The sequence below is a fragment of the Clytia hemisphaerica genome, unplaced genomic scaffold (genome assembly GCF_902728285.1).
Source record: "Clytia hemisphaerica strain Z4C2 unplaced genomic scaffold, Clytia hemisphaerica genome assembly, whole genome shotgun sequence".
Taxonomy (NCBI): domain Eukaryota; kingdom Metazoa; phylum Cnidaria; class Hydrozoa; order Leptothecata; family Clytiidae; genus Clytia; species Clytia hemisphaerica.
The window spans coordinates 436,651-451,842 of record NW_027103848.1 but is presented as its reverse complement, the minus strand read 5'-3'; the positions used below and the strand labels follow the sequence as shown (position 1 = coordinate 451,842).

The 15,192-nt window shown below is 34.4% G+C and overlaps 1 protein-coding gene across 1 annotated transcript in view; it reads left to right on the top strand.

Annotated features, from left to right (window-relative positions):
• The first annotated feature begins 5,136 nt into the window (after positions 1-5,136).
• The window catches only part of LOC136807552 (structural maintenance of chromosomes protein 1A-like), a 28,513-nt gene continuing 18,457 nt past the window's right edge, over positions 5,137-15,192 (top strand). The window contains exons 1-17 of the mRNA XM_067064137.1: positions 5,137-5,272; positions 5,467-5,543; positions 5,775-5,890; positions 6,126-6,246; positions 6,464-6,531; positions 6,722-6,812; positions 7,022-7,099; positions 7,336-7,443; positions 7,855-7,959; positions 8,208-8,293; positions 8,445-8,493; positions 8,768-8,878; positions 9,045-9,116; positions 9,691-9,833; positions 10,145-10,207; positions 12,286-12,477; positions 13,148-13,250. Coding sequence (XP_066920238.1) covers positions 5,164-5,272; positions 5,467-5,543; positions 5,775-5,890; positions 6,126-6,246; positions 6,464-6,531; positions 6,722-6,812; positions 7,022-7,099; positions 7,336-7,443; positions 7,855-7,959; positions 8,208-8,293; positions 8,445-8,493; positions 8,768-8,878; positions 9,045-9,116; positions 9,691-9,833; positions 10,145-10,207; positions 12,286-12,477; positions 13,148-13,250 — 1,692 coding nt within the window. The 5' untranslated portion in view covers positions 5,137-5,163. The remainder of the gene's footprint in view (positions 5,273-5,466; positions 5,544-5,774; positions 5,891-6,125; positions 6,247-6,463; positions 6,532-6,721; positions 6,813-7,021; positions 7,100-7,335; positions 7,444-7,854; positions 7,960-8,207; positions 8,294-8,444; positions 8,494-8,767; positions 8,879-9,044; positions 9,117-9,690; positions 9,834-10,144; positions 10,208-12,285; positions 12,478-13,147; positions 13,251-15,192) is intronic.

Here is a 15,192-nt window from a genome sequence, read left to right as displayed (position 1 = left end):
CCCCCTTTTTGCCAATATCTCCCCCATGTATATCTCGAGGAAAGTGTATTGGAACTTTGTATGATTCAAAGACAGATTTTTGGATAAAATTGTATCAAAAGTATCAAAGATTAAGGACAACAACAAGATCTGCTATTTAAAAGATAAATTTCTCGTCCTCCGTGCTTGAAATCATATTTTGATAGGTCGAAATTTTGATCAGGTCTGAAATATTTTTGATCCCTGTGGATAGATTAGTTTAGAAAAGAAAAAAATACGTGTGGGGAAATCGAACCCTGGACCACTATCGAATCTGATGCTACCGACTGAGCTATTTAGTCATCATTCTTGTTAGAAAATTTTTTAATATAATAAAAAGTAAAAAAATGACGTAATGTATTGCGTAAAACATTGTTCATTCGCGCATACAAACTAGGCAGATTTTCATTGTTTTTGTCGTACTGGCGTAACATTTGGGCATACCGGATAAGTGGGATGGGGGAACCTGGGAACCTAAAGTGGGAACCTGAAAATGGGAACCTAAGGGGAACCTAAATGAACACCGGAAAAGTGGGATGGGGGACCTAAGTGGGAACCTAAATGAACACCGGAAAAGTGGGATGGGGGAACCTAAGTGGGAACCTAAATGAACACCGGAAAAGTGGGATGGGGGAACCTAAGTGGGAACCTAAGTTGTTTATTATTAATAGATTGAAAATATTTTTCTTTAAAAACAAATAAATAGGCGAAAAATAAGACTTGCTCGATAGCAAGCTTATCGTCGTTTAAGAGAATTCCTTTATGTTAATAATAGGTCTATTGAAAATGGCGATTTGTGTTTTCAAATTTGAATTTTGAAAAGCTGTGCCCCTATTTTTTACCTAAGTGGATGGGGGAACCCGGGAACCTAAAGTGGGAACCTAATTTGTTATTATTATTATTTTTCTTTAAAAACAAATACATAAAGATAAGAAAGATATTATATGCAAGGAAAGAAAAAACCTTTTATCATAATAAGAACACCAGTTATTTACTTTTTACATTACGGTTCGCAAACAAAGTAAAAAATAGAAAGTAGAAAATAAAACAAAGGGAATTTATTCAATTAGCTCAAAAAAGCATGTTTATTTATCAGCAGTTTTATAGTGCATCTTTTTGAAAGGTTCTTTTTAGTAAATTGACTTAATTGACTTTAAACTTTAAACTTTAAACCGTCATATCTTCAAATCTAGAAGGAATTAGAAGTTCGTTCATAGCTCGATGGATAACTTAGAGCCTCTTCTTTCTTTTGCACGGATCTAATTTTCTTGAATACAGAATCTAGTAAAACATTATTTACGATCTAGTTTTTGTTCACTCTTGATGCAATACACATTGTTTTTTATTAGCAGCTCCAATTTTCGGGTCAGGGCTGGGGTCGCTTAGCATTTAACGGATTCTAGCTCGTTTTTCTTTCTGTACCAACCAAACAGTACAGCGTGTGAATACACTTCATTAATTAAAAATGTTTGATAGTAAAATAGAACATATTGCACGGCTTGCCACGTTTCAATACACATAAGCATAGATCCACGGGGGGGGCACTCAAGGTAAACGACCTACCGTACGTGCGGCCCTTTTTTCCAAGCTTCCCAAAGTACACTGTAAGGGTGGAAATTAGCAAAAATGAGAATAAGTGCAACTCTAAGGGGTTTAAAATTTGGTCAAAGCCAGTCCGGCTTTTAGAATTTCATCCGAACAAGTGTCATGTTTTAACACTGGGTAAATTTTGGAACAGCAAATATGTCCATCCCTATCAGGATCTGTCTAGAACATGTTGACCAAGAAAAAGATCTAGGAGTGATAATCGATAGTGACCTGACCTTTGAAGCCCATATATTCAGTAAATCAAGAAGCTAACTCTAATCGTTGGCTTGATTAGCAGGAGCTTCGAATTTCTCTCACCAGATATGTTTTCGAACGCTTTTTCATTGCATTTGTCAGACCCCATTTGGAATATGCACATGTAGTATGGTCTCCAAGGCTAATCAACCATATCAATGCAATCGAGGGCGTCCAACGAAGAGCTACAAGGCTAGTTAGTTGCTATAGAAACTCCATACGAAGATCGGCTACGACTCATCAATCTACCTAGCCTAAGACCAGGCGCAAGTTGGTGATATGGGTGGAAGTTTTCAAGAACCACATTATGACGAGTCTATAAGATCAGAGAAATTTACTCCTCGAACACGACCACGACGTCAGCATGATTACGAGCTTCAAAGGAACTTTGCTAATGACGGTATGAGAGGCTACCAAAGCAACTCTCTTTTTTACAGAAGTGGGAAACCTTGGAATGATCTAGAAGAAGATATATTGAAGCACCAGCCTTACAAGGCTTCAAAGAGCGGTTGATAAAAGAAAGGGAGAAAAAACTTTATAAAATGTAAAATCAAAAGTTCTGTTTCATAGGAGGTCAATAGACGGGCAAAATATAATTGCTATAAAAAAATAAAAATAAAAAAAAAAAAAAATAAAAAAATTAGGTTCCCACTTAGGTTCCCCCCCATCCCACTTTTCCGGTGTTCATTAGTTCCCACTAGGTTCCCCCTCCCCCGGTGTTCATTTAGGTTCCCACTTAGTTCCCCATCCCACTTTTCCGGTGTTCATTTAGGTTCCCACTTAGGTTCCCCCATCCCACTTTTCCGGTGTTCATTTAGGTTCCCACTTAGGTTCCCCCATCCCACTTTTCAGGTGTTCATTTAGGTTCCCACTTTAGGTTCCCAGGTTCCCCCATCCCACTTATCCGGTATGCCAATCATTTGAGAGTATTCCGATCAGAATAACAACTAATACTGAAAGTATTCATTTACTCATATTGAGTTCTTTTTTACTCGTACATAATTATCAGAGAAGCAAAAATACAAAAGCCTTACGAGAGAGCGNGGTTCATTGCACATGTTTATTATCTTTAGTAACGAGTAACGAGAAGCACATGCGAAAAAATTCCTTTTACATTTTACAAGTCTAGACATTTACCTTCTCTTTTGAATTTCAAAGAGAGAGGAATGTAGTTGTTTAATAAAGCGTTTTGATAAACAAATTTTGCATATTTAATTAATATTGTTCAATGTGCACTCACTCTCCCCTTTTCACTATCGATCTTTTTAAAGACACCCCCTTCTCACAGTCCCGGTGGGATTTTTTCAGCCAGTGGGGGTAAAAATAACGGACTAAAAGTCGACGGGGATTAATAATCCCATACTCTTTATTGCTGGGGATTTCAATTGTTATGTTTTCAAGTCAGAAGATTCAGTGGGGATGGGTCAAAATTAGTTCTCGCCGAAATTAAAAAATCTTAGATTTGTCCGTTCGTCAAAATTAGTGCTCACCAAAAAAGGTTCCCTTAAGGTATTATTTTGGGAGGAACTACTTTTGAAGAAGCTTTTTCATCTTAAATTTAACGATCGTAAAAAATCTTGTTCAAAATTTTATAATCTTCAAGATAGACTATCAGACCCACCTCCCTAAATTTAGGATTGGGTGACAGCAACCAACCACCTTCCAAACACCGCCCATTTCTCAGGGTTTAAGTCAGTAATTTGAAACAATTTACAGTTTTTGCTACTGATTAAATCTTAAATTTATTTTGTCGGGTCCGTAAACCGGGTTGACACGGTTCCAAAACCGGTAGAGATCGCTTTTCAAACCGTTTTGCACCGGTTTGTACCGGTTTGTATGTAAAAATCAACAAGCTCAAGATACTCAATTTTAGAAACTTTGACACCGATTTCTCAAACTTTTTAAACCGGTTTAATTCGGGAAAAACCGATTTCAACCGGTGTGTTGCGAGTCAAAACCGGTGTGTGTTTTTGCTGTATGGAAATCGCTTGGCAGGACACATATTTCTTTGTTTTTTCACTCAAAAACATTATTATTAGCAATGCCCACCATGAAGCATGGTTCAATCGTCAATAGAACTGAGTTTTGAAGTCGGAACTTTCTAAAAATTGCTGGAGCAGCCCATTTTCGCCAGAAAAACGGTATTTCTTGATTTTCTCGAGCTGTACTTTATATTTTTTCATTAAATTTTGCACACTGATGCAAAATGTCAATACCTAAAATGTGATGGAGCCCGATTTTCGAGAAACATTTTTTTTCGGCCAAAAATGCCGGAAATATGGCGGAAAAACCGTTTTTTTTGGCATTTTCTCGAAATTTCATCATTAGTTTTTTCTGATTTTTTACTCATAGATGCGTATTAACAATGCCCAAAACATGGCCTAGTCTGATTTTTGAGAAACATTTTTTCGGCTGGAAACATGCTGGAAATCGCCGTTTTTCTGGATTTTCATTGGACTTTTTCCTTATAATTGGTTGTTTTTTCATTCAAAAACATTATTATAAGCAATACCGACCATTAAGCATGTTTCAATTTTCAATAAAATTGATTTTTGAAGCCGGAACTATTTAAAAATCGCCGGAACAACCTATTTTTGCCGGAAAGGCAGTATTTCTTGAATTTCTCGAGCTGTACTTTGTTTTTTTTTATGAAATTTTGCACACTGATGCAAAATGACAATACCTAAAATGTTACGGAGCCCGATTTTCAAAACAAAGTTTTTCCGTCCGAAAATGCCGGAAATATGCCGGAAAAAACGGTTTTTTGACATTTTCTCGAATTTTCATCCTTAGTTTTTTCTGATTATTTGCAGAAAGATGCGTATTCACAATGCTCAAAACATGGTCGAGTTTGATTTTTGAGAAATTTTTTTTCCCGGTTGAAAATGCCAGAAATCGCCGTTTTTGCAGATTTTTATTGGATTTTTTCCTTATATTTCTATGTTTTTCACACAAAAACATTATTGATAACAATGCTCACCATCAAGCATGATTCAATTGTCAATAAAACTGATTTTTGCGACCAGAACTTTCTATTTATTTTTTCCCTACAACCCTTTTCTCTCTCCCCATCAACAATCAATGATGAATTTATTGCGTTATGCATTTTCACTAAACGCTATATTTTTTGACTGATTTTTTTCATTTTTCTCCTCACATTGCTATCTAACTTTCATCATCAGGTAGGTCCATTCAGCATCTAGCTTGTTTAGAGATGAATTATATGAGTTCATGAGTTTCTACAACTATTCTACAACTATTATATTACATTTGGATATTTAGAAATAAACAAAAATTGGGAAGATGCCAGGCTATTTGCAAAAGCTGGAGATTTTGAACTTCAAATCTTATAATGGCAAACATGTTATTGGCTTTGACCGATTCTCTGCAATCATTGGTCCTAATGGATGTGGTAAGATATGATTATTTTATTTCACATGGAAGATTACAATCTTTATTGTAGTATCTCAACCAGAAATCGAAAAAAATAGCTTAAAAGATCTCCTTCTCACTTTTTATTGAGCAATAGAACGATTTTGCAAATCTTCCTTTGTGTGGTTTTTCTTAGCACTCATTCAATTTTTGTAATTATTAAATTCTTGACAGGTAAATCAAATATGATGGATGCTATCAGTTTTGTTTTGGGTGAAAAAACTTCTAACCTTCGCGTTAAAACTGTTAAGGTATCATATTAATTTATATTGTTTTGCAATGTCAGCTTTTCAATGTCAATGTTTTGCTATCATATTTCATTCCAATATTTTGTTTTATTCATACCACCGTTCTTTCATTTCCTAATCAGGTTTTTCTTCATATATTTTATGACATCTTTTTGTATTTGATAACAGGTTCGTTATCAATGATCTTAAAATTTAAATTAAAAGTTGCTCTTAAAGAGAATTTTTTCTACTTAGGACTTGATCCATGGTGCCCCAATCAATCGACCAGTTGCTACAACAGCACTTGTTGCTGCATATTATGTGGAGGAAAATTCTAAAGGAAAGAAAACTGAAACTATTTTCTCTAGAAAGTAAGAAGTATTGCAATTTCCTATCTACAAAATAAAAAATCATATTTCTAGACAGTTTTACCCCCTCCTTTTAGCAATGTCAATATGGGATCTTTGGAAAGGTAATGTAAATGTCCTTTAGCTAAAATAGATGAAAGTTTATTAGAAAATGGTAGAGAACAGTCTCAAAATGAACAGTTTCATTTTACATTTCTTTGCATTTATTTTTATATTTTCAATTGTAATTCAATTTTAGAATTGTGGGCTCAGGCACAGAATACCGAATCAATGGGAAAACAGTAACAAACAAAGAGTATCAACAAGCCCTGGAAAATATTGGAATCCTAATCAAAGCAAAAAACTTTCTAGTCTTTCAGGTAGATATAATTCCCAGACGGCGTTTGCTGCACTTTTTCTATTGTTTCACCACAAAATTTGATATAGAGAGAGGGACAGCCTCCCCTAAACAGACTCCAAAAAGGCATAAAAATGGCCTAATTCCAATTCACAAAATAAAAATCAGTCATTTTTTATCGTCTGAGTTTTCTAGCTGAAGCTATAAACTTATTTTTAAAGTATTCTATTTATCCATAGGGAGCTGTAGAGTCGATTGCCATGAAAAATCCAAAAGAGAGAACAGAGATGTTTGAGAAGATCAGTGGGTAAATAGAAATCAATTGAAAAAAGACTTATATATTATGCAAATCATATTGTCTTTAGCCTTGTATTTTGAACCTTTCATAACTTCAATGTAGTGAAGCAATTAAGAAAAATGGAAAACAATTCTTCAAAAGTCTTCTCTTTATTAATAATGCTTTATGAATTGGTGTCTATATCCTGTATATTTCTTAGATCTGGATTACTTGCTGATGATTATGAGAAAAAGAAGCAAGCAATGCAAAAAGCTGAAGAAGATACAACTTTCTCTTTGCACAAGAAAAAGGTTTCAATATAAATTTTATCTTGCTTTTAAACTCTGTTAACCAAAACTAACCAAAAGACGAATCAGGCAAAATCAAGACTTTTCTTTTAATCAGGGTTGGGGCTCCAATAAGGTCTAGGGAGGTTGGGAAAAGATTTGTCACCTTAAAGTCCTTTTGAAAAGTTAGTATTAGTAAATCACATGATAAATGATAAATCCAATCAATTTAGGGGATCAATGCTGAGAAGAAAGAGGCTAAAGCTGAAAAAGATGAAGCAGAAAAATACCAAAATCTGGAACAAGACCTTGTAAAAACTTTATTATTAATTTTCTTTTTCTTTACAGAATGCGAAAGTTCTAAATGAAGATTCACTTCAAAATTTCTCTTAGATAGTCTACTTAAAACCCATTTAGAATAAATACCTGTATGTAAATTTGTATTTTTGTTTTCATGGACAGTAACTATCTTGACCCTTGCTTTTTAATTTTCCTAATAATTATTGGATGATAATGATTATTAATGATTGGATGGTTTTTTCATCAGCTTGATGCGAAATTGGAAGCTCAGTTATTTCGACTTTTCCATACTGAAAGAGACATAAAAAATATCGAAGCAGAGATCAAGGACTACACAAAAGACTTAAACAAAATGGTAATTGTGTATTGAAATTCTTTCTGCTACCATGGGTGTTTAAAAGAGATAGCCAAAAATCTAGTACAATTGCTCAGTATTGTTCAATACCTAGAACAGTTTGGACTTCACTCTGGTCAAACTCAGCACTTTACAATTGGCTAGAGCCAAACCTGGAATAACTGCTAATAACATTTACAAATTGAAACTTTGTTGATTGAGCAGGTTTGTCTTTTTAGTAAAGTCTTGGGCATGAAGATTTAGATTTATTTTCCGTCTGTTATTGAATTACTTTCACCCTTGTTCCCTGTCCTCTGAAATCCTACTTAGGAGCTTGAGGAAGAAAGTAAAATTTTATGTTCATGTTATAAAGAATCAAAATTCATTCAATAAGTTTCCTAAAAATGATTGTGTCTTTAATGATTGTTCTAGAGCTCCAAAAAAGAAGCTTTTGAAACTCAGTTGCAAGCAAAGAAGTCTGAAGGTGGAAAAGTCTCCAGAGAAATTGCACTCAAAGAAAAACAAGTTACTGAAAAGGTACGCTGCTTCAATTCTAACAATCATGCTAACTTGGTTTGAAGAAATTTTGTCAATAGGCCTAACTTGACAATGTTGGTGCAGTTTGGCACAATATGTTTTTGTTGATTCAATTTAAAAAATTTACATAGATCCAGCAAGACTTAGTTATTTAGTTACTTATTGAAGCTGAAAAAGGAGAGTGAAGTAAAATGTAATTTATTTCAAAAGTAGTGACAGTTCCTTGATTATTTTCAAATGATTTCCAGGAAGCAGAACTCAACAAGAAACGCCCTTTGTTCATTAAAGCCAAGCAATCCACCCAGCATCAACAGAAAAAACTTGAGGATACAAAGTAAGACCATTCCAATTAATCTGTTCATTATGGGATGTACCTTAGATATTCTACACTATTTCCCACAAACATTTAATAAATTAGTTATTATGTGTGTTTTCATAGAAATTTCGAATAAGTTTAGGTAACTATTTTCGCCTTTGCTTTTCAGGAAAGCTTATGGAAAAACGAAGAAAAATGTGGAAAAACAAAAGAATGAGGTTAGCTATCAAGAAGAAAAATTAACGAAAACTTCCTCTTTTGTTCTTTTTCATATATATTTTTTTTTTCAACAGCCAACTTGGTTGTCAATTTTAACTCAACCAAGCTCAATGTCAACCTTTGTTTGATTAGATTGCTTTCAGAGCCTGAATCAACTTCTATTATCAAAGTGGATTTTATTCTGACCTTATAAACTATCTGCACCAATCAGGTACCTCAAAGTACCTCCTCATCAGATAAGTTTTAATGAAAAGTTGATCTTTTTCATGACAGGTTGATGAGCTAGAAAAACAACTGACTGAAGTTCAAGAAATGTCAGCACAATACGATCAAGAAGTTTCACAAGAGAGCCAAGGGCAAAGTCTTGAACTAATGGGATCACAGGTAGGAATTACTTTTCTTACACTGAATTTCTTAGAAAAAACTTTTTTCATTAATGAAAAAATAATGGTGTTATCGTAGAAGAAATGTAAATGTAGTTTGCTTGTCATATGATGAACAAGTTTTGTTTAATAAACCTGTGATCCTAAATCTTAAACTATTTTTTTAGCTCGGAGAGTACAATCGTTTGAAAGAGACGGCTGGAAAACAAGCTGCGGCAGTCCAAACTAGATTGGATAAGGTATTTTTCTTAAAGTCAATAACAAACAGATAAATGATTAAAAAAAAGACTTATTGGAGGAATTTTTTCTTGATGCTTTTGTTAATTCTTCATTGCCTAATATCCCATTTGATGACTTGTGAAGGTTCAAAATATCATAATAATGGTATGTGCCACATGCCTGGGTACCAAGAGGGGTCACAAGAGCTAAGGTAGTTTCCATTTGTGTGACCTAGAGTGGGGGAGTCTAATCCTTATTTTGTGCTCGACCTGGGAGATTGAATGCTGAGGTCGATGGCCATGTCCTAATCTAGCTACTCATTTGCTGAGTTGGCTGTGACTGGTGATTGAACCAACAAATACCTGCATTGCAAAGCAAATGCTCTGCGAACTGAGCTCTGATTGTTCACCCATTGTTATTTGTAAATGTTTTCCTATTTAGAAATATTTTAATTGAACTGGTCGCTGTTGTTTATGTTATTCTATTATCTTACCCTGCGTCCTCATACGATTTTATAATGGTATCTTTAATTGGCAACTCTAGTCAAAATGTTTGATAATATATTATTTCCACAATGAATTCTCTTTGATGTAGATAATGAGGGACCAGAATGGTGACCAGGAGAATTTGGCTCAATTGAAACAAAAGAAGAAAGATTTGGAAACAAGAAAAGTTGATCTCGGTGAACAACGGCAACAACTTCTACAAAGAATTGAACAGCTTGAAGAATATATCAAGTATGAAAGTTTGTTCACAAAGCATGGATTCTTTTTCGCTTCTTGTAAACCAATGAATGACATGTTTGACCAAATTCCTTAGGTGGTTTCCACATGGTAACGAAATAAATGTCACTTTTATTATAATTAGATTTCCAGATCTATTGTTTTCAAACAAAGAAAACCAACCTCTTTAAATGTCTATGGTGGTGGTTTTTTTTGCCTTTAACGCAACACCAACCTCTAATACCTGTTACTTGATTAATCTTTGCCTTTATGGGATACACAAATGTCTCTAAATTTTAATTGTTATTTTCATTTGATTTTTCAAGGACCAATGTTGAGAGCAAAAACAAACTAACTGAGGAGTATGAAGCTAACTCCGCGTCTGTCCAGTAAGTTGAATGTTTCCTATCCTCTATTCTTTTGTCTGAAGAATTTACTGTCATTTTAAATAATTATTATAATGTACTTCATTAGGCCCTGGATTACCAGGGATTACTTAGCTTTCTTTAACTATAACTAGTGACAACTATTCTGACAGTTTGTAGACGTAAATCCGTCTAGCTAAGATGCAAACATACGATATCCGTCTCACCAGTAGGAGTGTGTCAAATGACTAAGTAAAAATAGGTTATTATTTCCGTCCAGATTCATAAACATTATTAAAAAATTACAAAACCAAACAAAAAAATCTTCAAAATTATAAACCAAATATTCTACAGTATATGGCCCCCAAAACGGAGACGGCCCCCAAAACGGAGGTCGTCATTAAAATGAGGATTCTGACTTGTAGATTTATCAGAATTAAACGATTTTTGTTTATTTTGAGAGAATGATGGTTATACTTAAAAATGAGCATGTTTTTGATGGTTTGAGACAGCTTCAAAATAACATATTTGCGTCTGAAGGAAATATTTTAACACCCAAATTAGACAAAAATTGCATATAACTCACTCTAGCTCCTTGGATATTGAAAATAAGTTATGAAAATGGGGTAGGAAACTTTCTACACCTAATGCCGTTCAGAAAATGCAGATACATCTGTGACTTTAATGGATGGGTAAAAGATATAGCATCTTAAAGGTCAACCAGTATTTTGGGACCCTAGAATCAGCATTGATAAAACCGAAAATTCTAAATTTGAGAAACAGCAAAAAATCTTGGAATTCCATTCCTATCAGCTTGAGTTAATAGTTTATAACAAAAAATTAACATTATATATAAAAATTTTCGTTGAATCAGCAAAAACGGCAAATTCTGTCATTTTTTTGCAAAATATAGGAGAAAAATAGCTTTAAAGCTTAATACACCCCTGTCTCAGTGCCCCGGTGGCATGATTTCAGTACATGATTTTTTTCAGTACATGGTTTCAGTACATGATTTTTTCCTACGTCACTGCAGTAATCAAATTTTTATTGCACTCATTTGTGGATTGAGATATAAATTGAATAAAGACAGCGACAAAAAAAACAGTTCTTGAATTCCCAAGCCATTTAGGATGATTACAAATGAGTGCAATAAAAATTTGATTACTGCAGTGACGTAGGAAAAAATCATGTACTGAAACCATGTACTGAAAAAAATCATGTACTGAAATCATGCCACCGGGGCACTGAGACAGGGGTGTCTTAATATTTTCAGTTTAAGCTTATTTTCTAAAATTTTCACAGCCTATTCCATACATAAATAAGACTATTTTAAAAAGAGATTGGTTTTCAGAAACTTCATTAAGACGTTGTTAAATCAAAATTGTCATTTTGAAAATTTCCAAAATTTCAGTTTGGACTTTGCAATATCAAAAATCTTGAAATATTTCATAAAAATCATAAATTTTACATCCATCGGGTCGTAAATTTAAGGGAAAACACAAATATGTTCGTAGTTTTCCCCCCTATTACCACTTGGATTAATAATTTGATTTTAACTACACCTACGTTTTGGGGGCCCCAAACCTCCGTTTTGACAACCAGGGGTATACTGTAAAAATTTTATCAAACTAATTTATGCCCAAAACCCTCTAAATCACATTTCCAAACTATGGTCAAAATTTTGTATTCATATTTTAAAGATATCTCGAGAAATCGCTAAAAATTGCAAACCTCCGTTTTGGGGGCCATTAGAAAAAAGGTACCTACCTATCTTTAAGCGATTGAAAAATATTGTTAAAATTGAAAATTTTGAAAAAGAACTTCCGGGGAATAAAGCAGAGATGTTAAGGGCCACATACTGTACAGAAGAAATTGTCAGCGATTGGGCATCAACAGATGATGATGAATGATTAATTTTTTAGAATAGGCAGTCGAACTCTATTAGCCTTAAAGCTGGTACAGATTTGTACACATTTAAAGAATATATACATTAACATTAACACTGTTTCAATTATTTTATATTTACCTCTAACTCTAAGTTATTCAGTCTAGAACCATTAATGTTTTTTGAATAATATTTTCACTAAATCACTTTCTTACAGGGATGCAAATGAGAAACACCAACGAACAAACGAGCTTTTAGAAGATGTCCAAAATCAACTCAACGAAGCGAAAGCTGACAGAAGTGAAAGCACTAGAACACAGAAGAAACAAGAGTTTATTGACAACTTGAAACGTCTCTACCCTGGTGTCTATGGACGATTGGTTGATCTTTGTGAACCAGTACATAAAAGGTAGATAAGGAGTTCGATTTTTCACGTTGTACTAGACCTTACTTTTGTAGAATTGCCTTGTACAATCTCCATCGGGAAACCCCTCGAGTTGTGATACTGATGCCATATACCCACATGTATCATGTTTCGTTATGCACTAGATAGCTAACTACACACGGACCGTAGTACAGTGGTAGAGCATCCGGCTACGGTTTGCAAGGTTGTGGGTTCAACCCCCAGCCGGGTCATACCAAAGATTCCCAAAATGGTACTTGATGCCTCTCTGCTTGATGCTCAGCAACTAAGAGAAGGATCAAGGGTAAGTGGAGAAATCCAGGGAGAAAGAGTGGCGCCCTCCCCTACCTTCGGGTAGATAGCTATCGAAAGAGGAGCCTTCGGGTCGCCTCCGACTGCGGTCGCAGACTTACTTTACTTACACACGGATATATTCCAATGAAAGTTTTCCAGGTTTGAACCCGACTAGTCCGCCATGTTATTTTATAATTTCATTTCGATTTTCAAACGTTCGAATTTCAAAACATTCGAATCATGCTGTTGACGACCAGAATTGAAAACAATTAATATCCTTTATATGAAAAGTCCGATTCAGTCGAACAGTTAGTGATCAGTGTATAGGCCACCTTGTTGATTTACAGAATTTTATATTCAAATCCCTACTTTTTTCTTTCAGATATGCTGTAGCCATCACAAAGATTCTTGGAAAATACATGGACGCTATCGTTGTAGACACCGAAAAGACTGGAAGAGATTGTATTCAATACATGAAAGAACAGGTACATTTTATACTACCTTAAGGGAAATAATATTTATGGATAGTAATTTTCAGGAACTAACGAAAATTTTGTTCTGTGAAAAAACAACTTTTATTATGATTTCGTAAAAACTCCTTGGTAATTAAAAAAAATTGGCAAAATTTCAACGCCAACCGCGAAAGTATGTTTCATACCCTCGCACTAAGAAATTTAGTTTCTATAAGGTAGTATTTAATACTCTGGTTGAAAACTTTCTATTAATAGCATTTAATCGCCTCCTTGTCTCCTTTCAACATTCTTTTTGGGCTCAAAATTTGGTTCTCTGTTATCCACACTACCTACAGTTCTGTTATAGATTTGAAAATATGGTTGAAGATTCTTTTAATATCTCTTCTAAGTGTCTCATTAAAACGGATAGTGAAAAATGCATCAGATATTGGGTTCAAATTACCGAAGATAAATGTAAGCTTGGTTATAAAGACTTTGATGGTCAGTGACAAGTAAGGATATAGCCATTGGAATCCACAGTACCATGAAACTCACCGTGCAACCAAAACAACCATAAAATATGGAAATGTCACTTTTTAGAACATCGTTGTTTTGGTTTACAGTATGGTTTCCCTGTACCGTTTCTCGCTTGATCTGTTTTTGCTGACTCTCTATTCTTTGTTTTTGTTTCAATGTTATGTAATATACCATGATGTTAATCGACAGAGTTATAGCCATGATCAAAATTAAACCAAAACCTGCCACCTTTTGATTTTCTTTCACTGCAAGGCTTTTATGTGCCCTAACCGCATCATAAATGAAATAAGCAGGCCCAATCCCGACTAATCCGATATGTATAAAACGGTTTAATCTTCTATACGAAAACGGAAATCGGATTACAATACCACGGTCTATTGCAAGTGCAACTAAAGTCAAATTGGGTCCTGTGAATGACGCATCAGCAGTTTTGTTTAGTATCGGAGCAAATACTTTCAGGAAATTTACTATTCCAGCGATAACATACGAGATTGCCAGAATTGCTATTATTTGATTTGATTTAACTTCTTCTCCTCAGAATATTGATGACAATGTAACTATGGAGAATAGTATGAACTAAACTGAGAACACTGATCGTGTATCTTGAAACCATGTTTATTTCATCCATACTTCTCTCTTCTTTCTATTAAGAATGAAGCATGATTTACTGATGTTTAATATTATTCGGTGCTAGAAAGGTCTATTTTCTTCTGTGACTGATATTCAATTCAGCAGCACTGAAAAAACTTTGATATTAGCCACTTTTTTATATTATATATTGAGTTTTCTTTAAAAACCAAAGACCGACTTCCATACTAAAATGGGAATGTTTCCTATCTTAATTGCACCTTTTAAAAAAAGTATCAAATTCTAACCAAAAATTGATAACACTGTTATGCTTTGTGCTTTGTAAAACAACGAAATGATAAGATGTATAATTTATACTCTCTTCTAACTGGCTTTTATGTTGAAAATCTTTGTTCCATTTTCGAGATGATAAGCCGTGAGTTCCCATTCCCAGTCGGAATATTTCCCGAACGGGCAATTTCCCGAGCGGACAGCTCCCCGACAGACTATTTCCCAACAGGACATTTCCCCAACCGGACAATTCCTCGACAGACTATTCCCGAACGGACGATTCCCCGAACGGACAATTCCCCGATTAATGAAGAACTGTCAGGAGAAATGTCACGTCTTACAAAATGTAGGTAGTTTTTTTTGTGTAAATTGCCACCGGCTTAAGATTAAATGCTTAGCTGACGCAAAACCCCTGCGGCAAGCTTTAAAACATTATCTTTATTGTTTAATATTGGGCTATTAAATAAACAGAAGAATAGATTTTAACGCTCCAAGGAAATCCCAAAAATTCACATTAATCAATTCCGCAAGTCATAATAACTTTGGGATCCCTTTTGACATTTTAATTAAAAAAACGTGA